Source organism: Mytilus californianus, unplaced genomic scaffold (assembly GCF_021869535.1).
Source record: "Mytilus californianus isolate M0D057914Y unplaced genomic scaffold, xbMytCali1.0.p SCAF_10, whole genome shotgun sequence".
NCBI lineage: Eukaryota > Metazoa > Mollusca > Bivalvia > Mytilida > Mytilidae > Mytilus > Mytilus californianus.
In genome coordinates, this window is record NW_026262582.1 from 28,806,653 (window position 1) to 28,830,864 (window position 24,212).

A 24,212-nucleotide genomic window follows, 5' to 3' on the forward strand; every position below is an offset into this window, starting at 1 on the left:
CCTCATTACGGCATCCTTTAAACATTAAAGCTAGTTTTCTCTATTATTTATTATTTTGGCCCTTTATTCTCTATTCTCTATATTTTAACACTCCATTTTCCTCTATTCCTTCTTGTTTTGGCCCATTATTCCCTATTCTGTAAAGGGAAAGAAAGAAGGGTACCTGTGAATGACCAAGGGCTTTTTGGTCCGTATATGTACATTGGGCGCAGGAAGACGATAGAGAAAAATAATTCATGCTACACGTCAAACGCTGTGTTTAAATGCAAGTACAATAATTATTACAGTTGGATCAGTTCTAACTTTATATTAGAGCTGTCATAGAACTGGAATTAGTTCTACCCTAGAACTGTTCTATGGTAGAACTGTCACATTAGTTCTAGAGTATAACGGTCACAAACAGTTCCGTCAAAATTATCTCTTGGTTAAATATTTCCAAAAACTGTGTAAGGTTAGGACTGACCAATTTGTTTTAGGTATCAACTAACTTAAACTGTTTCATTAAATAGAACCTATTTGTTAGGTACTGCTTTTAAGATGTCATGGAAACTGTTGTACAGACTCTATAATATACATGATATAGTTCCGGACAGATGTTTAGAGAGGTTAGAACGCATTCCAACTGTGCATAAATTAGAATAACGCAATGCCGAACATCAATCAATTAAAACGACCTTGTACGTTAATTCATTCATAAAGGTATGAAATTTTCTCAGAGAACATCTGAAGTATAAAAACGTGTCGTAATGATAAATTACCTAAGTATTCACCTTTTCTGGACAGGTTTGACACATACATATTTAGTTATGTATGTAAAGGTAAACTTTCATTGTCTGCTGAAGCAATAAATCTGACTACTGTAAAAGACTGAATTTATTTAGTCAACAAGTTCGACGAATTGATCGAGATGATTTCCTATTCAAGAGCCGACAACATCTTGTCAAAGGTAAAATTCACATTTTTCAATTCGAAGAGAAAATATTTCAGTTCAATAATGACCGATATTGAAACTGACATAACCATGCATTACATTTAAAGCAATATGGTGGAGAGTTAGTATGTGTGTTATACTGAATAGTACTTCAAACCGAGTTTAACAATACCATTGAAAGTTCCCAATCTAACTAATTACAGACGATTGTGTGTAATTTGCTATTCAAAACTCGGTTTTCGGTTCATATTCTACCATTTTTAGCTATCGAGACCGAATTCACGGATTCAGCAGACCATATTACTTTAGATTCATATCAGTTCTATTACCAGAAAAAAAAACTGTTTTACTATACGTTGATTCTGGCATTTACATATTTAATAGCAAACTTGGCCCCTGTATCCTTAGACTGACAAGTTATTGTGCCCGCCTGACATCTTCAAGCATCCGTCTGTAAATTCATGTAGATGTTTCAAACCTACCAACAAAAATATATTTTCTTATTATATATCAGATATATCTAAGCTGTAATAGGAAAACTTTCCAATTAAGATATTCATTTTTTTGCTCAACATACGTACTGATGATAGTTGTATGCCCCACAAACACAAAAATGACGATATATAACGTCGTCTGGAATAAAAACTTTAATTGAAAGATAACGATTGGAATCAAGCGTATTTAGTGGACATCCGGGTAAACTAATCGATTTTTGAATAAACTTATTCATATAGGTAGCAATTCAACACTGTAACAAGATCTATCGGTATAAATATTGATTTTGTTATCAGTAAAATTAAAACCCAACTAAATATTATTGTTATGCACATATGTACATTCACGGTCCTATAAACTGTCGATACTTATAATTTTGCATTGCAAAAGGTCATGTTGTTTCTGACTGTTTACTGACGTCTTAACACAATTGGAAGTTGGATGTGTACTGATTGATATGTTAGTCTTAGATATATGATTTTTTATAAGTTGTTATTGGCCTTGAACTATCTTTCAGTAACTGCGAGTACTCTCAGATCTGTACTGTGCGTCTTTTGTGTTTTTGTTGGTTGTTCTTGTGTTTTGTATCGATCTGATAAGTTGAGCCTTTTCAACTGATTTTTATAGTTTGGTCTTGTGTTGTGCTGTTACACAAATGTCCCAGGTTAGGGCAAGGTTGGCATATTAGTTTTTCGTGATTGTTTTGAACATACATCAGGCCGTTAGTTTTCTCGTTTGAATTTTTCACATTTGTCATTTCGGGGATTTTTATAGCTTGTTATACGGTATGGGGATTGTGGATTGTTGAAGGCCGCACGGTGACAGAAAGTTGCTATCCATCTACGTCATTTTGGTCTCTGGTAGAAAGTTGTATCATTGACAATCATACCACCTCTTCTTATTTTCATACTATGAACACTTGTTACCGTGAAAACAACATTTTTAAAAACAAAATTTACTTTCAATTATCTTATGATATTATCCAAAATGATATTATCCAATGATATTATCCAATGCGGCGCATTATCGACCATCAGAGCCCGCCTGAAGATGTATATATTAACAAATACTATAGTAGATGGTTATATTCTTTTAATTTATTACAAAATATACAATCATATGAAAACACAAAAATATATGATCAAGTGATAAAATTAAGATATACAATTTGGTGATAACTAAAATATAAACAATTACATGCTAACATTAGAATAACCAATCATATGATAAAAATAACATATTCTATCGGGTGATCACATCAAAATATGTAATTGCTTTTCGAATAACATCAAAGGAAAAACCAATAAATATAGCACTATAAAGACAACTTTAGTTTCATTTCCCGAAACTCATATTATTATTGTAACTGTTATGATATAATGTTTTATTTATACCCATAATTCATATAGAAGAGATGATGAGCAGAGGTTAAACAAAATGAAGTAAAAAATAATTATAAAGTCATTTGATTAAGAAACACATATATTTGGAAAGGTATAAGACTGAACATAACATACATGTATTTTTTTCTTTACAGAAAAACCTCAAGCATGCAACCAATCATTTTTGAGGTTTTGAGGCAATTGAAATTGGTATCTGCTATTTCTTTCTATAATTTCTTTACACATAGTATATAAGTTTCTATTTAACATTTGTTTCAATTGTGTAATACATTTGAACTGAATTTCTTAAAAAGGAGATGTTTGATAACTACAGTCCGAATTATTCCACCACCGTTAATGGTGACTTCTGTCATTTGTGCAATATAGGTAGTAGTTCATTAAACATATGTAACATTTTAAAATTTAGAAATATGCATACAAATATATTGTTGTAGATTGAATGTTATATAACAAAATAAGTGTTGGCTGCTTCTTTTAAATTTTATATTTAGTACAACAATTTTTATTGTTCTATTTTCTTGCTTTTTTCTAATTTTATAGAATGTGAAATGTTTACATTGTCCAAAAATACTAACCGTCCTTTTCATAATTGATATAACAACACCTATTATATATATAAAATTTTTTTGGTATATGTTATATGTATATTCTTTAAATGAACTGCGTCGAATAGAAATCAACCTTATGTGAATGAATGTCAAAACATCTGTTAACTTAAATCGGGTTGCAAAAATCTCTACGCAAAGTCTGGAACTGTTTGAAAATTTAGTTGAACCCTACAAAACAGACCCAAATTCATCGTTTATATCGCATTTGAATGTTCCAATGTCAATCAAAGTCTTATACATGTACATGTATACGTGCACTTGCATAAGGTCGATTTCTATCCGACGCAGCTCTAATGTTAGCAAACATGTAGGTTGAAAACACCCACGTACCTTAATGTATAATTATAGAATACGGTTATGTTGACATGGTAGATTCGAACATACTTCAATAGCGTCATTCTTTAGCAAACTATGTATATTGGCGTCAGCGAAATCAATTCTATTTCTCTCTAAAAAAAATATAACATTTGTGATACGAAACGAAAGACCAATGGGATATATTTCCTTTAGAAAGGTACAAAATGACAGCCTCTTTTTCATATTAAAAGGGTTGTTGTAACCAATTTTTTGAAATCATAAAAATGTTATATGTATCAAGATTATCTGTTTTCCTTCTAAACAAAGTAAAAATGATCAGTCCACAAATACAAATCTATTACGACCTAGATATAACTCTTTATTCGTCCTTGACAGTATTCTAGCCAAAAATGTATGACAATAAATTATCACGGCATTAAGATATATTTAATGGCGGAGCTTAAAACTATAACTAACCTTCACCAAAGAATAAAAGCAGTTCGTATATTCAAAGTTTTAGCATGATTGTTATTCTTTTTAATTGGACACTTTTGTCGTCGATATTGATCGGTTTGTCTAAGTTTAGTCACAAGGCTGTCTTTATAAACGTATTTATACATTGGGTATGTAGCTGAATTTTGTCTCCGAAAGAACATAGAGCTATCTCCGAATAACCTTTTGATGTCAAGCTACAATCCTTTTATAATTATTACGTCAAATATTTAAATTGTGACTCAAAATGTTACGGGAACTTGTTTGACTTCAATTAAAGGCGGACAAATTTGCATAAAAGTGTAAATAAGTCTATTGCCTTCCTTTGATTTACTTCGTGATGCTTTGATTCAACCTAGTTCTCGGTATTAAAGTTACTAAATTTGCAAACATTTGGCCATTACATCAAATGCACAGTTGCAAGTTATTCACAAGATATGAACATATTCTTAGGGAAATCAATCCGACTTTGTCTAGTCATTACAATGCTGAAAGGATATTAAGTTTGTGACTTATCCAAAACACCAGATTTAAAGTGATATTTGGAATTTTGAGGAATATAATGTAGAGAAAATTGTAAAAAATATAATCTCTTGAAACAATGATTTAGTAACAGACAATTTTTTTTTATAAATGCAGCATTTAGGCTATCACAGTTGCAAAAGTAAAGGTTTTTGGTGGTGGTGGGGAGGGGGAGTTATATTTTGCTAGGCTGTGGTCAGTTAGGATTTATGGTGTGTACACGAGTAAAACGTGTTTTAAAAAACAAAGAGTTAGTTAATAAGAGAGTAAAACTCATATAATACTGATGATTAAAAAAAAGCTGATATTTAGTAAAAGAAAACAAATATATACAACTGAGAAGTAGGTCTAGAGCACAGATGTTTCTAAACAAGTCAGGAAGATATAATATACAAAATACAAAACAATTTCATTAATGTTCAGTTGATGAATTGTGGAAAAGGAAAACATGTCCATTAAATCATAAATATGCATAAAAATAACACAAAAGTGTCGGTCAAACAAACATAAAAATTACACAAAAATATCAATCATATATTGTCAGAACACGTCGACGAACCCCGGAAGATGCAGACCTGTCCGATTTGATTTTGTTCATTCTACTTCTAAATTTCCCCAAAAGCTTTGTACACAATCCTGTCGTGTGAATAATTCTAACATCAAACCCGTCTTCTTCCATCCATTTCTTGTCTTTGTCAAGTTTATACCCTGAAATGATAAAAGAATAGTTATTTATTAAGTACAGAATGATTTGATTTATCTTTTATTAAAGTTGCATGAAACGCAGACACATCCGTCGCCTCAATCTTGATAAAAAAAGTACACGCAGATTATGGCGAAGTTTCTGTTAATGTGCTTTAAGAGAAACTTATTGTTTCAGTCGGTTTTAAATGGAGAGGCGGGAGTTTTTTTTTTGTGCTCTCACTGAATACGGATAATCTTTAAAAGTCATCTACAGTTTAAGTTTTTTATATATGCCTATATGTATTCTGCTGAATACTGCAATACATTCATGTTTTGTGTTTGTTTAATAATAATTGAATACAAGATACACAAATTGTGTTTTATATTGTGGATATCATTATCATCATCATCATCATCATCATTGCAAAATATATAATAAAATAATATTTGGGTTTGATGGGATAATACATTGGGTGTATATTTACCCTTTTCTTATAGACAAATGCATATTGAAGTGTTAAAGCAAGTGGTGGTAGAATTAAACTCTTTGTTTTTGTAAGATCTTTACCCTCATAATTTGAAAGCGAATTACGTGTAGTATTCGGAAGTGTATTCATTTCCTGCTTATCTTTCAGCTCTGCGCCACTTCGATGAAGGTCAACAAAACAAATTCACATCGAAAAACGAAGCAAGTTACATTATTTGGACACGTAACGTTTCTGCTAGTGTTTCTGAACTTGCTAATGATTAAAATACCAATAAGATAATTACAAAAAAAAAACAATATGTTACCTGCTTTCATTAATCGCTGCACAGTCTTTACACAATTAGGTTGTTTGTTATTTATCGTCTGGAAAAGTGCACTTTGGCCAAAATCATCTACAATATTGACGTCACATCCGTGTTTTATTAAATATCTTGCAGCCTGAGACTTCCCGTCTAGTAAGCACGACAGTAAAGGAGTTCTTCCTGTTTTATCTACACTGTCTAAATTGGCTCCTATAATTCAATTATAAAAATAAAAATTATAAGGAAAACAATAATAGTAATACTGATTCAATAATAACAGTAATATTTAATTAATTAATTAACTATTCATCTAACAATGATATCGATAAGAATTATGAGGAGGAAGAGGAGGAGGAGGAGGAGGAGGAGGAGGAGAGGAAGAGGCGGAGGAAGAGAAAGAGGAGGAGGATTGTAAGGAACTATTGAATATGAAATGTTTACCACTGGGCGTAGAGCAAACCATAATAAATTAATCAATACAGCGACCTTTTCAATTTTAATCTTATAAGTGAAGTGAATTCTATCTAATCCGAAGGACGCTTTGTCTGAAACGTAACTTATGCAATATAAGACAATAATGAATTTAAGTATGATCTCTTGATTTTAGAAAACATTATAACGAATAATAGACTATCTAAATATTATATACATTATCTACAATATTTAAAATAGCAATATAAAATGCATCTTTTTTGTAATAACATTTTATTGATGATTTCGGCAGTATAAAAGTACATATTTGCAAAACAACTAGAGATCAAAGCGCCCAAAAATAATTGTCAACTTATTTATCTCAAAAGGTCCACAAGTCACTTTGAATATAATTTGCATTTTTTCATTTTTCATTTACAACAAACTTAAGTGTTAAATTGTAGTGTCCATAGTACACGGATGCCCCACTCGCACTATCATTTTCTATGTTCAGTGGACCGTGAAATTGGGGTCAAAACTTTAATTTGGCATTAAAATTAGAAAGATCATATCATAGGAAACATGTGTACTAAGTTTCAAGTTGATTGGACTTCAACTTCATCAAAAACTACCTTGACCAAAAACTTTAACCAAAATTTTTAACCTGAAACGGGATAGACGGACGGACGGACGAACGAACGAACGAACGAACGGATGGACGAACGAACGGACGCACAGACCGAAAAATATAATGCCCCTAGGTGGGGCATAACAACGATTTTTCCAAAAAAGTTGAATGACAATATGTAGTTGAGGTGTAGGCTGGTCCTCTCCCTTGCAACAAACTGGTATCTCAGATACCTTTTCTGTCAGAGCCAAACAGATAAAGGACAAGGAACCAGTGTAGTTGAGGTGTAGGTACTATTTAACGTAAAGCGTGGTGAGATTCAAAGCAATGTAAACTATAAAATAATTGTCTATTGTCGCAAAAGTATTTACAATAGTAATTTTACCAATAAAAAAAAAATACAGTTTACCAACAATAACTGCCAAGATTATACATGTGTCTATCTTGTACAGAATGACACTAAAGCTGTTAACACATGTGTCTATCTTGTACAGAATGACACTAAAGCTGTAAACACATGTGTCTATCTTGTACAGAATGACACTAAAGCTGTAAACACATGTGTCTATCTTGTACAGAATGACACTAAAGCTGTAAACACATGTGTCTATCTTGTACAGAATGACACTAAAGCTGTAAACACATGTGTCTATCTTGTACAGAATGACACTAAAGCTGTAAACACATGTGTCTATCTTGTACTGAATGACACTAAAGCTGTAAACAATTACACTTAAAACGACAAATCTGGACAAAATACAAGTTAACGCTAGGTCGAGTCACCTGCAATCTTTTGACATTACAGCGTCTTGTCATCTCCCCAACTGGTATAAACTGGAAATATACCTTTCTTAATTCATATTTATATTTTATTTAACCTTGAAAAAAGGGAGAAAAAACTGTCTTTTTGTTTTCGTTCATTCAACCGTATACATTTATCAATCTTAAACAGAATGACACTAAACTGTAAGCAATTATACTAAAAATGACAAATCTTGGGAAAATACATCTATAGGCCAAGATCACACTAGGTCGGGTCACCTTCAGTCTTTTGACAGTACAGCGTCTTACAAACTCCACAACTGATGTAAACTGGAAATATACCTTTCTTATTTCATTTTTATATTTTATTTAACAATGAGCGATCCCGTACAACTTTTTAATTTTTAAATCGAACGGGTATCATTTAGATGAACAATGCACAGTATTACATATTAACTGTTTGTAATTATGTTTGTGGTCTCTCATTTGCATGTCGAATAAACACAAGTACATTTCTTTTCCTCCTAAATCTTAGAACAAATAATCAAATAAAATAGTATGTATATCCTTTTCAATTACAACAATAAGCACGAATTTGTTTTCAAACTAAGAAATTTTGAATAAAACAATATATGAAAACAATTACGTGTCCCACTTCAGAACCATAAAAGGATGAATAGTTGGGTCCAAAAAATTACAATATATAATCGTTTAAGTTATTGCAGAAACAACTAAAAGTCTTCTACATTTCCATTATACATATACATGTAAAGCTATTCGTTAAGGGACTCGTTATTTTTTAAGACACATTTTGTGCATTGTGAAATTCTTTATTTTTGCGGTTTAAAATTTTTTAGAAGTCTGGGTTTAGCTGCATGTTTTTGAGAAACAAAATATTGACACAGAGATATGTCATTCTGGTAGTAAAATGCTAATTTTGCAATTAAAATAGTAATACTTTTATGTAATTTAAGCAAAATATTTTTGGTCAATGAATCGTAACAGAGGGCACAGGGCCGAATATTCTCCGTGGAAATAAGTCATGCCAGTGCTTATACAACTGAATGCTAAATATCATAGACTTTTCATGAGTGGTTCCCCATACTTTGTCCCGAAATTTCACATGTAATTTACATACATGTACATAGACGACACGACCACACATATTTATAATTTTATTCAGTCCACTTGTTTTAGTGTCCATATAAAAACTAATCAATGATAACCTAAATTTCTATTGTCAAGTCTTTCTATAGAAATATCTGACGGTGTCCTCTTACTCCTGCATTTAAGATTGGTGTTGTTTGACATCGAAATGCAGAATTTGTATATGGTCTAAAATTATTTATCATAGTAGATGTTCCTTTAAGATCGTTTATCGATGGGCGCAACGAAGAGAATTTTGTGGAAACACTCAAAAAAAAGAAGAAGAAAAGAACCACCATATTTTAGAATGATCTAGAATGGTTGCACTGATATAGTTGAACTCTCTTTCGGTCAACCGAAATAAATATATATTATGAAGGGACATCTGTTCTATTTACAAAAAAAAGTATTATATTAACCTAGTAGCTGTATTCATGAATTACGGAAATGTATATAAACACAGGACTTTATTATCTCCTTGTCCAACTATCAATTAATAATCCATATTCATATATATCACTTAAGGTCGTCTAAGGTCGCCAGGGTTAAACCCGAAAGAGATTTCACGCATAACAAAGTATTAGATCCGATTTATGGTGTTTTGTTAGTTTTTCAAATAATTTTCTTCACAGTCACAGGACACAGTCTGATATTTCTATAGGAAGGCTTGATACACCCCCCCCCCCCCCCGCCTTCTCTCTCTCTCTCTCTCTCTCTTTGTTTAGTTATTTATTATTTGTATGTAATGGAGAGGACGTCCTAAGATGCAAAACTTGTGACTGGTCCTATTGTCATTGTTTTTGGACAATAAGATATGTTTAAACACTAAAAACCAACCCCCCTTTTCAAAGATCCTTTGGATCGAAATATTAGATCACTATTTTCTATAGATATAAGAAGATGTGGTATAAGTGCCAATGAGACAACTCTCCATCCAAGTCAAAATTTATAAAAGTAAACCATTATAGGTCACAGTACGGTCTTCAACACGGAGCCTTGCCTCACACCGAACAGTAAGCTATAAAGCGCCCCAAAAATTACTAGTGTAAAACCATTCAAACGGGAAAACCAACGGTCTAATCTATATAAAAAACGAGAAACGAGAAACACTTATGAACCACATCAACAAACGACAACTACTGAACATCAGATTCCTGACTTAGGACAGGTGCAAACAAATGCAGCGGGTTTAAACGTTTTAATGGTACCAAACTTTGCTTTTATTTTTTTGTGTATGTTTGGACTTGGTGTTTTTGTCTGTAAGCTTTAGTGGTTGTTCCTTCTGTTGATCAAATACACTTTAATTGCTGTTAACAAACCAATATTGCATTATAGTTTGGTTTTGTAAGTTTTACACGTAAAAAAAACTTAATGGCTCCTTTCAAAAATTTATATCTACATAATTGACACTTTTTTGTAATAGTTTTCTAACAATAATAATTCATTGCACTCACTCAAGATGAAACATCCTTGTGATAAAATGAAACATTGAATAGTTAGGTTTTACAAGGACAAGCTCGATGTTTTAGCATAGTATTTACATAATTATTTAGTTTAACTTAACATATAATTTACAATGATTTTTTTCTGGTTTTCCGTATAACCGATTTTTCTTTGCCTGGGGAATGTTATATAGACAAAAACATATATTTCACCTGGCGTCCTGACCCTTTGTGTCAAGAAATCATACATCCTTGTTTGTTGATGCTTGACATTGTTATACATATTTCCTTAAATGATGTTGTGAATCATTCACAATGTTTTTTTCACTGGTATAACTCACGTGTGTCTGTACAACGTCACGTGTTTATGTTAAAGGCTTCGTTCGCACTACCCATTTGAAACATGTTTTGTACACACTAGTTTCGAAATAAAACTCATCAATTGTTTGACATGCATTCAATTCTATATTTAAAAGTCAATAAGCAGCTTCAAATTTGTTGAAAATCAATACATTGATACTTTGAAATGAATATGCCAAAATCAAATTAAAGTTGTTTTTAAAAAACTGGTTTTAGCTTCAGTGTCAAGTGTCCTACAAACAAAACGTACATGTATATAACTGTAAACACGTTGGTTATTCATTGTTTTGCGTATCATTTCACAGAGGGTTTGTGTTTCTGAATGGCGCCATAGCGATTAAATTATCACTATGAAAATAAAAAGATGTGATATGATTGCCAATGAGACAACTATACACCAAAGACCACATTACACCGATGTGAACAACTGCCGGACAGGCCTTCTACAAGAAGAAAATTTAACTCAATACTCTTGATACATGACTTTGTACTTACATGAGAAACACGACGGGTGCCACATGTGAAGCAGGATCTGCTTACCCTTCCAGAGCACTTGAGATCAGTGGAGGGGTTCGTGTCGCTCAGTCTTTAGTTTTCTATGTGGGGTTTGTTTTCTGTTGTATTCTTTTGGTCTTTTTTTTATAACATGTCGTCAGACAAGAAACAGCAAACGGATAGTATATGCATGAAATTTGCTATGTGACTTGGATGGAGAGTTGTCTTATTGACACTCATACCACATCTTCTTATTTATATATATGTATAGGTCTAATTTATTGACCATTCACCAATATTTTAATTCTAATTAGCAATATCATGTAAAAAATGTCCACCTTGTTTTGTTATGTTTATGTTTATTTACTAATCATATGCGAGAATGTTAATAAATACATTTAAATATCTGTTACGTGTCCTTTAAATTACTTTTTTCGCTGACCATTTATCATTAATTAAAGTGTACTAAGATGTATTGCGTATCCATAATCTGGCCGTTCCCTTTCTGGGGTAATACTATGGTAATTATAACAGAATCTTTTGTTTGACAAGATCATCAGAATGACATATTAACACGGTTAACATTGATTGTCGTTTTAACTTTGGTTGCCTGTTATGTACGCTTTTTAATACGGTTAAGTATAAGGAAATTGCATGATCAAAACCACAATTAATTGTTTTTGTGAAAAATATTCTATCCATTATAATGATACAGAAAATAAATAAAAAGGTGACGTGTAGTATTCGTCAGCGAGACAGCATACTAACGACACAAATAACCAGAAGAGAGACAGAGGTCAACATACAGTCTGAAAGAATCGACACGTTTTTTTACAACATTTCAAGCTCTAAAGCTTCCCGAAGTAGTAATAAAAAATTAAATAACAAAGATCTGCTATAATCACCAAATTCTTTACATGACAAAGAACAAAAAAAGAAAAAAATATGACACAAGACAGTTGCTGTCGAGGTCTCAGGTGTTGTACACGCACACTTATAGTATATTTCTACTATGTGGTGCGACTACTATTATTTTAGATATCTGTTACCCCCCTGTTCACCCCTTTTAAATCTTGATCAGAGAAAAAAAAAAGGTACATTATATGAAATAAAATCAGTATGGGAAAAAGTTACTTAATTATCACTCTTCGGTATATTTCGCCTAAACAGACAAAAAAGGAAGGTCAACTATAATTTATCTACCTATAACTATATACAATAATGTTCCCCTCGTTGTTACCTTACTGCGTAATAAGTCTTAGTTTGTAATTTTATACTCTAAGACTTCTTTGATAGTTTGATTTAAGTTTGAATTTGAATGTTTACACGAAATTTTTACTTTTAAGGCAGCTTTTACCCCTTTTTTATAAAGAGATATAGGAAGATGTGGTATGAGTGCCAATGAGACAACTCTCCATCCAAGTAACAATTTATAAAAGTAAACCATGAGAAGTCAAGGTACGGCCTTCAACACGGAGCATTGGCTCACACCGAACAGCAAGCTATAAAGGGCCCCAAAAATTACTAGTGTAAAACCATTCAAACGGGATTTTTTTTATAAACCCCTTTTATCTATAAAGGCAGAAAGTTTTCAACGTTTAGAACTTTTATTTGCACACGAACAGAAGGCAATAGCATGATTCAAAGTAAGAACTGTAAAATCTTATTGAAATCGCTGTTGTCAAAAATAAAGTCAATACGGCCGCTATGCAAATTTTCAAAAATTATTCTGCCATATCCAGATAAGTATATGAACAAAATGATAGCAAGAAATTGACAGAAAATATTTCTCAAGGTGACCAGTCAACATTTATATCTTTTTTTTATTTTAATGACTTGTTTTCTCAATAAACGTTACCATCACATGTCTTTGCACCTAATCGGTAAATCACATGGTCAAAACAATCAGGTCATCGTCATGATTTCTGGGTTAAACAACAGTCCCCTTTTTGTACTAAGTTTTACATACCAAAACCATCTTACAGCTTTAGAAACGTCATACAACTACAAACATGCTAATTAAAAAAAGATATATTTTTTTTAAAACACGCATCGACTTATTATAAACCTAACAAATTTTACAATTATGAAAAATATCAACAACAAAAAAAAAAAAAAAAAACAATTGATAAGTACTTTTGCATCAGGGATTCGGGTAAAAGATTAATAAAGGAATTAAAGATATAATCAGGCATTTTTTTCGTCCCTTGAATTCGAATATTCAAATGTTACAAGGTGTAAAGTAAAAAAAAACCAAAAAAAAAACCCCAAAAAAACTCAAGTAAAACTTATTATCTTCCTTTCTGTTCTAAAGAAATGATACTGATTTCAGAAGGCCATGCTCTCAAGTTAGAGGGGAATAGACCGGGTGATGGGTTCTAGTGGAAAAATGCTGTTGGAGGCCGTACTGTGACCTTGATAACTTCTACCTCGTTTTGTCTCTGGTGAAGTGTTGTCTCATTAATCCAACAAAGTTTCCTTATTTCAAAGTGGTAGTTTTCTTCAGAGGGGCACCAGTGACCGAGTAGTCTAAGTAGTTCAACTACTGTATCACTAGCCTGTCAACACTAAGTTTGTGAGTTCGATAATCTCGCACGTAGCAGGTTCGTTCGACTCCAATATTTATTGACTAGGATTGTCAGTTTTAATTTCCTCCCGAAGAATGGTGTTTCTCTCCGGGCACTCCTATTTCCCCTAACAATAAAAACTGACTGCCGCGAAATATCAATAGTGCTGAAAGCTTCAGTTGCGATAAAACAACAAACAATCGATCAATTAAATCTTCTTTGGTTTTATATTTATGCTAGAAGCTTAGAGCAAATAAAAAAGCAAAGAAATATTTTTCATTTTTATCTATTAAATATTGTACTGAATTATTTGATGGGTGGACAGTTCATGCACATATGTTTACAACATTTAATTTAAGTTGTCAAATTTGCATTGCAATAGACAACCATTTAAGACAGGAATAACATTTTTTTATTTTTAATAAAATGCCTTTGTTTGATATATTGTACAAGAATACATAATGTACTCGAACTGTATATATTTTTCTCTGATTGTAAGTTTAATTAATATGAGACTATAATTACAAAATGAAAAAAAAAAACCAAACCAATTTCAATAAAAAACATATTGACTCTAGTAATGAATAAATAGCTAGTTTATATATATATATATATATATATATATATATATCATGCACACGTATAAAGATTGCAGTTTTTATCCAACGCAATCATAGGTGAAAATAACGTTCAAACCTATGATTGCGTTAGATATAAACCGCAATTTTTATACGTGTGCATGCAAAACAAATTTCTTGTTAGAGGGGTCTAAATACAGCACAAACAACATTTTTCAAAAGACCAAAAAAGTGAAAAAGTATATTTTAACAAAACGCATTTGACTAACAGGTGGAACAACAAATGTTATTAAACCCTGCTGACTGCCTTTGGCGATTGCCAAATAAACGGATCACAGTTGTAACAAAATGGATTTTAATTATTAATTTAATACCAAACAGAAAACAATAAACTTGCGGAAAAGATGGTATACCGCAAACAAAAGGTGCAAAAATTTTGTACACCATATCCGGATTTCGACAATTAATGTCTTTTCAGTGATGTTAGGAATCGAAACGGTATTTGGAAGGCCGTATAATTTACCTCAATTTAGGATAGACTCTTGAATGTCATCTGAGGAGTCGAAATAGGATGAACGGATCATATAAACCCGAAGGCGAATATAATACAAGCCCAAACGAAATAATATAAACAAATTATATATATGTCAGATGCAACCATTAATATATATATATATATGTCAGATGCAACCACTAATTTTAATCCCATCGTTAAACATACTTTGATACACCCCGTCTCCTTCTAAACGTCAATTTCTGGATCGTCGCTTGTAAACTATACGTACTATACACAATATAAATAAGAAGATGTGGTATGAGTGCCAATGAGATAACTCTCCATCCAAATCACAATGTATAAAAGGTTAACAATTATAGGTCAAAGTATGGCCTTCAACACGGAGCATTGGCTCACACCGAACAACAAGCTATAAAGCCTGTTTTGAGATATTCTGATTGATCTTTCAACATGTTCAATGATATTTGTATGGCAAGGTCTTTTAACCAGTTGTAAGGTGTAACAATAAAAAGGTTCTTTATGTCAAATGGTCGTAAAATACAAAAAAAAGGTCATATAATAACCAATTAATAACATAAAAGTACACCATATGTCAACTCGTCGTAATAAATAACGTCATCTGAGGTCACTCTTTTATTTAGAAAAAATCTGGGAATAAATTTGTATCAATTTTAAACATATGTTATGAATGCAAATTGTTATGCCATACTTGTTCGGTTTTATCAGCACTTCCACGTTTGTATTATTAGGCTTTGAATTTTTCAATTATTCTGGCCTCTAGCATCACTATAAAGGTTATTATACATGTAGGTGCAGACAATGATACATAGGTTCCAAGAATATCGAAGCGTCATTTAAGAAATCATATTGTAAACCAATGGTCAGTCGTACTGTGTGTAAAGTTAGAGTTGAAACTTTATAGACTAAATATTAACTGAAAATAGTGAAACACTGTAATATCCTACAATAAATTGTAACCGAACGTATTATTAACTGCTTTCGTAGAATCAAATGACAGGAATCTGGCCTTAGAAGAGTAGCCTGCGATGTACATTAAGGGCACACGATACAGTTTTGGTCCCACGGTGATTTTTTTACGAAAATTTGCATACTAGCTATTTTTCTCTTCGTTGTTTCAAATGTGTAATAAAAAAAATATATATACCTCTATGTGCTACTTTTAGAAATAAATGTGGTAGACATTTTAGACATTTACTGGAAATTTCAGTTTCTTGGACGTTTCTATCATTTGGAAATACATACCCACATTTTTTGTTTCAAAAAATAAACGCAAGCGGATTTTTGTAAAATCATATGGAATATCTTCTACATAAATATAATTTGAATTTGTGTAATAATTCTTTGGAAATTATTATTTTTTTTTATCATATTTTCATTATTCTAGTCAAAGAACGGCATTTTTTGCTGTATATTTATCTAATTTAAAAAAATTTCATCGGTGATTTGTTCATAAAAATGGCACAAATAATCTCCATACATAATCAAGCCAAATGTCTTTTTGAAAAAAAAAGGGGTCTATGAACTTTTTTCTAAGTTAAATCAGTATGAATGATAAAAATCAGTCGAAAATGCATCTTTTCTCGATATGTCACAATTTGACTTCTCGAAAAATAACATTTACGTTAGCAACGTCATTTCCTCCCCTGTAACTGTATCGTATGCCCTTAAAGGATACTGGATTCCTGGGACTCTTTTCACAAGAAATCTTACGACAAAAATTGATCGTAAGTTATACTGAAATGCTCATGATTTAAGAGTATTTGTTTTTGTAAGATGTTTTGCCCTATAATTCTCCCGTTGTCGTGAATGGTCGATTTGGTGTCCATTGATAGCAATATCGAAGAGTGGACGTTAATGTGGATAATAATGTAGAAAATATTAAATTAAGAAAACATAAGCGATAGAGACAACTAAATGCAAACACAATTGAAAATTAAAACTTAAAACACCCAAGATTAGAGGAAACGTACTCGTATATTAGTTTTGTATTTTAGTTTAACAGGACTCACTATATATACTAACGGGTGAATACAAAATGTGGCTACATACAAAGAACAACCTTTATGACTCCATATTGATATTGCCATGGTATCATTTGACATAGATATTGTTCAAGAAAATAATTTTACCTACCTGCTTTGTGTAGAATCTTCATAATAGTAACATCATCAAATATTGTGGCTTTCATCATCGGTGTTTGACCAAATACGTCCTCAATATCAACTTTGCATTTCTCTGGAAAAAGAGCAAAAACTAATTCAACATAAATTTGATTTGCCATATTTTCATTAATTCAAAGTGCTGAGCCGTTAAGGTAGATGGGGTGTCTAAATTATAATCCATAGCATTTTTTAATAATTTGCCAAAATGTAGTTTATATCATGCTTTTTAAAAAAAAATGATAAAAAGAATGGGTCACGGGGCTTAATTTCATGCTACAGATTGTTCAAAATTAACAGATTTTGTATAGATTATGCATGGAAAACCCAATTTTCTGCCATAAAACGAAAACTACACCATAGAATTTTGAGATAAAATATGAGAAGATAGCTTTAATAGTATGCTTTCAGATAAGAAAAAGAGAAAATGGGGTCACCGGACCCGTTTTCTTGCTACATGATAAAATAGGTAAATTCCTAACACATTCTATTGTAAAAGTACCTTTATCTGAATTATCTGCCCTTACATTTGAGTTGCCTCCCCTTATGTGGCAAAGTTGGAAAAAATTGAATCAAACAAAAGTTTACTGTTTTTTTTGTAAAATACAACCATAAATATGATAAAACATGTCATTTTCTATATTGAAATGAAAATTCTTACACATGAATTACCTACTACTCTCAAAATTTGCACATTCTATTAAAGATCTAGACCGATTGTTTTCAGGTATTACAAAATCCAAGATAGAGGAAGACACCCTATCTACCTTAATTTAAGATTAAAATCCGAGGATGATCCAATTTGAAAATTAAAGTAGGTTCGACCGGAGCAACTTTTGTTAATAGACCGTTCTTTGTACAAGCGCCGCTGATCAGTCTTACATAAACGAAACGCGCGTCTGGCATAACAAGTTCAACGGTATCTTTGATGAGTTTATACAACCACTGGGTCGATGCCACTGCTGGTGCACGTTTGATTCTCTAATTAATTTTGTTGATCTTGGTTATTTCAATTCTAAAAGAATTCTTGAAGAAAGTTCTACAGCTGATATGACAACGTGAAAAATTCTGGGACAGAAATAATCTTTTTCAAAGGAAATATATAGAACATTAAAAAAGGAAGTTTGAATATATAAGTTGCGGCAATAATCACCAACAATATAACCTGGACATCTTGTTATAATTCAATTCAGTATTTTCTTCTAAAACGCTTTTGTACTGAAATGACCGACATATTCAAAACATCTCTTCAAAGAAACTAGTTAAAGATTTGACGTCACCTTGGAGAAAACTTGTCTTTTTTATGTTTTGATTGACACACTATTTCAATTTACAAGTAATAATAATTTTATGATGAACATAATTATGTCGACTTCACGAGACGTTAATTGTCCCCTTTGAACACGGACTACAATTACAAATAAATCATTAAGAAATCAACATTGAAAAAGCAAAACGTTATTGCGTAAGATAAAGGCGTTAACGTTAATTGACCCATACATCAAACGGGCAATATTTATTTAATCGTTTTCAAATTACATTTATTGCTGTAAGGTGTTAATATCCTGTGCATATCTGTCCCAGAAAATATAGCACTCGAGAAAAAAAATTGAAAACAACACGCTATAGATTTCATTCGTTCGAAGCGCTTCTCTGGATTTATCTTCATCAGGAACGTTCAAAGCCGAATATTTAAAAGCCAAGGATGCACAAAGACCGAAAGAATTGAAGAGCTATATATATAACCAAAAGGACCTACAAAAACAGCCAAATCTATCCAAGGTCAACTTTGCCTGAGAGAGTTCAAACCTTAGTTTCTTTATAATTTCAAAATGTGTAAACGAACAATTTTAGAAATGAATATATTGCAAATATGATCTTTTTTGAGTAAAATTTTATCAGCCCATTCAAGAAGATCGATCGGATATGGAAAAGAAGGGGGAGGGTCTTCATTTCTGTATTAAGGTGGTACATAAAACTACAGGGAGATAACTCTGTAAAAATCAGCTGAACGTTTTAATCATATTCTATTGTTAAGGAAATAGTAAGCTTCTCAATGATCAAATTAGTGTTTGTCAAACTGCTATATATCCAATGTAATTTTTCCGATTAAGTGTATGGTTCAAGTTTTTTGTAGACATTCAATGTTTCATTTTATCTGAAGGATGTTTCATCTTGAGTGAGTGCTATGCGTTATTATTGTTAGAAAACTATTACAAAAAATGTGTATCTAAAGGGAAAATTTTGTTTGGAAACTGAAAAAAAAAAGCAAAAAAAAAAAAACAACCATAAAGCGGATCTAATATTTTGTTATTCGTGCAATGATATATTTGAACCCTCTTTCGATTGTGTTTATATATTAACCCGGACGACCTTAGATGACTTTAAGGTGGCTCGGCCCTTTAACAGTGCGCATATTTTAACGCATGTTACTAACGACGAGCGCCTTGGAAACGGTCGCCTTGAGGGGTTTTCTCAAAAATAGTTTTGACGACATTGGAACGCGGGCGTGTATGAAAGCACCCTTTCCCGATGTCAACAAACCATGCAAAACGTTCTACAAAAGCCACAAAACAGGAAATACGTACGGTCAGGACTACAGAGTGGTTTGTTCATTTTTCACATAAAAAGGACAGAATTATACATGATATATTAAAGCATAACATTTAAAAAAAGAAAATATAAATATTGACTTGTACGACGGTATCTGATGCGTTCGCTCCAAAAACACATTCTCACCCTACACGTTCGCCCCTTGGATCCGTTCGCACCCTATTTTCATTTAAATACTGGTTGAATATATCAAAAGATGTCTTTTAGATGTATTAGTATATATATGAAAATATTGCTTTCATGTCGATCCGGCCCAAGTCGATCCGTCCCACGTCGATCCGGCCCAACGTCGATCCGGCCCATATTTAAAGTCGATCCGGCCCAATAAAAAAATATATTTATAAGGAATAAAACTAAAGATATATATTAATTGTAATTCATAAATGTTTATGAATTTTATTATAATGTAAAAGGTGTACGGTAAAAAAAAATTGGCCTTTGACAAATATTTTCTTCAGATGAGTTTAAAACAAATATGTTGATTATGTTTTCATCACAAGTTTTCAAGATTAATGGATATATATTATATATGTATACGTACTGCGTATGATAGTTACTGTATATGTTATTGTAGTGCTGCAAGTGTGACCCCTTTTATATTATGTAAGTGACAGTGTAACTGTTAGTGTAAATGATTTAAGAGTTATATATATTTATGTGAGTGTCAGAGATAGTGTGTTTGTTAGTGTGTATGAATTTATTGTTATATTATAGTAATGCTGATATTATATTTTAGAGAGTGAAAATGTGCATTCAGTGTAATTATTTTGTTATTATCTTGCAATAAAGAATAATGGATACTCATATAACTTGTTTTTTTATCTACACACAACTATTCAAAATATTGTCAATTTTAAAAAAATATATTGACTATATTCGATATTACAAAAAAAAAAACATGTATTATAGAAGCCTCTGATGTTACCTTAAAAAAAAATACAATTAATTATTATAACACATAACACCAAACAAAAGATCAAACTATAAAGACCTTGTTGATTACGTAACTTTAATCAATCAGGATTTGATTGAATTAAGTGATTACGAGTGGCATTACCTTAGTTCACATTCATTAGACAATTGTTGAATAAACAAACCAATTATAGACTAATGATTTGACTAAACAAGTCATTATGATGAGTTAAATTTTATAGGTTCCATTGGACTGTAAACATTTATTTAGCTTTTCTGTGTGTGAATTAAATAAAATAAAAATCGCCATGACATTCAAAGTTATCATGGAAAATAACTTCATATTAAAATATGTTGAAGCTGCTATACAAACAGACACAATCACACTCATTTTCGTATCGATGTAAAATAATTCTTTGACTGGTACTCCAATACTTCACTTACCTGTTTTCATCCATCAACGATACTTTTTACAAATTCCATTTATACTGTTAAAATTTGTCACAAAATCCTCCAAAGTCAATATAGTTTATTCATATTTTATTATGGGGCCGGATCGACGTGGGGCCGGATCGACGTAGGGACGGATCGACGTGGGCCGGATCGACTTGGGACGGATCGACTTTGGGCCGGATCGACTTGGGGCCGGATCGGTTTGGGGACGGAACGACCGGATACCAAAATATTTTGCCAATGACGCAATGTTTAACCGTAAACAAAGGATAGCGATGTAAACTGCATGTCACCTTTCGGCTTTCAAAAACAAGTAAAACCCATATATATAGTATGCTATAGTATAACGGCATCGGGGTTCATCTGCACGCTATAAATAATAAATAAATAAAAAAATAATAAATAAGCTTTATTTAGAGTCGGCAAAGTGTACAAACAGAGTCAACATAAGCTCTAATGAGCTTTTAACCGTTTTATCCGTTTGGCGTTTTTTAACATTTTGTTACTGTCATAAATCTATTTTTTACTTGAAATTTCTTCATTTCCAAGTATTGCTGGGATCTTATTCCGGAGTATGTGAAATATTTTCCCACTGCAAAATTTTGATAATATATATAATTACGTATTTTTTATTTGCCAAAAATTTTTGAACATAACAATTCCGGAGTATGGGAAATATTTTCACACTGCAAAATTTTGATAATAGTTAAGTATTTTTTATTTTCCAAAATTTTTTTTGGACATTACAATTTTCAAACAAAGACTAAATACTTGACAGTCACACATAACATTTTTATTTAAAGATTTATATACTTTATCAAATAATGGGCACGAAAATATCTAACAAATTTTCTCGTATCATGATTCTATGAAATTTGGAACTCTAGTACTATAACATGAGACCTCGGGGCCAATGTTTTCTATTTATAATATTTTCCTTTTACTTATTTTGCTATTTGTTAATTTTCTATTATATCTATCAATATGCCAACAGAGTTCGCATTAAAAAAAGAAAGAGGAAATATCAGCGTAAAAACTTAAATAATTGATTAAGAATGAGTTATTATAAAAGACTAACGGAACTCGAGCAACACATTTTTTGTTTTACGCAGAAAAAAAACCGGACATTTCAATAATTTGCAGTTTTCAACCTTTGATCATGTAGATGAAAGAAAATTGGTCAATAGCAACCGGGACCTTACTAGTATTCCGGCCTTATATATCGGTATATGCTATTATCCCTCAATACCACATGCTTTGCGGCGCAAAATATTTGGCTCGACCAAGTCGGGATTTTGCCTAGGACACACATCCGCAGTCTATCGGGCAGTTCCAAACACTACCAGTTAAAGACATTATATATACACAAAATCTATACTACTTACTAGGTTCAGGAAAAGTTGGGATTGTAATTTTAAAACTCCGCCCAGTACACAGGGACGCTATAATAGTCGGTGATATTGGCAAACTTTAACTTCTGTCTTACTTTTTGACATGCGTTTTTTTCAAAAGGGAAGCTAATAAGGAAAGTTCTTGATTTAAAAATATTAAAGTGGTGTGTGTCATTGCGGCAAGAAATATGCATGACAACTTTTTTAATGATGTGTGAACACTGGTTTGACCCACCTGCTAGCTGCAAAGAAACGTAATTATCGGCCTATGATGATAATATGGAGATGCAATTTTTTTTAATATTGACCTTTAAATTTAAACTTTGGTGGATAGTTGTCTCATTGGCAATCATACCACATCTCCTTATTTTCATATCGTAGGGTATAGAAATATGACTTCCCTAATCTGACAGATAATCCCTTGCTATGGCAGGGTGTTCATACAGCTGGATGTATAAATACCTCCGGGGGGGGGGGGGGGGGGGGGGGGGGTGGTAGGAGGGGGCACTTCAATACTTAATTGATAAGGGGTGCCGCTGGGGCCCACCTTTTTCAAAAATTTATATTTCAAAAATGTATACCTTTTCAAATATATATTGCGTAGGTAAAAATGTAACCTTTTCCCTATTATGCTTGGGTTTCATGTAGTGTAATGTAAGACTAGAATACCAAAGTGTTAAAAGAGAAAATTTGGTTGATAAAATCACGCCCGGGAACACCAAGAAAGATGACAGACGAAGAAGTTATGGAAACTTTATTGACCTTATCATATATTTTTGTTAGTTTTCCCGACCTTTTCACATATTTTCAAGCTTGAAAAGGTGACCTATTCCAGCGGCACGTCCCATCACCTTGAATATAGGAAGTGCCCCCTCCCCCACCCCCACCCGAGATAAATACGCAGCCTCGTATGGTAAAAATGAGGAATTTTGTCCATACCAAGCATGCATTGTCCATTCATTTTCTAGCGACAGTCCATATAATTTTTGTGTTAACAAGAATGCACAAGCTGAAATGTCTCACCTGCTTTACTAATCATCATTCATGATTGGTTTTATGTTGATATTCCTAAAGATAAAGTTTCACTATAAGTATCAAAAAAACTTAATATTATCAATAATCATGAAAATGATCAGATAAACCAATCCAAGCCAGCCTTACACAGTGGCGGAGCCAGAATTTTTCATGAAAAGGGGGGGGGGGGGGGACTGTCTAAGAGAGGCCTGCTCCAGTCATGCTTCAGTGATTCCCTATAATCAACCAATGGGCCCTCCCCCTAAATCCGCCTCTGTTACAATCACCCCATCAACCAAATATTTTAAACATATATATAGTATGCCAGTAACAGACAAAACCATGAACATAAGGTTAAGTTCAGATAGACCCTGCAAGACAGGCATATTTGTTTTTCATTCATTATTTTGTACATAAATATGCCATTAGTTTTCTCATTTGAATTGTTTTAAATTGTACATTTGTCATTTGGAGGCCTTTTATACCCAACTATGCAGTATAGGTTTTACTCATTGTCGAAGG

General features: G+C 32.2%; 1 protein-coding gene across 1 annotated transcript in view; it reads right to left on the reverse strand.

The window, feature by feature from the left end:
• Positions 1-2,528: 2,528 nt before the first annotated feature.
• Positions 2,529-24,212, reverse strand: part of LOC127717887 (ankyrin repeat and KH domain-containing protein mask-like) — a 37,011-nt gene continuing 15,327 nt past the window's right edge. Inside the window, exons 2-4 of the mRNA XM_052223744.1 lie at positions 17,282-17,383; positions 6,225-6,431; positions 2,529-5,456 (exon numbers count right to left, since the gene is read on the reverse strand). Coding sequence (XP_052079704.1) covers positions 5,275-5,456; positions 6,225-6,431; positions 17,282-17,383 — 491 coding nt within the window. The 3' untranslated portion in view covers positions 2,529-5,274. The remainder of the gene's footprint in view (positions 5,457-6,224; positions 6,432-17,281; positions 17,384-24,212) is intronic.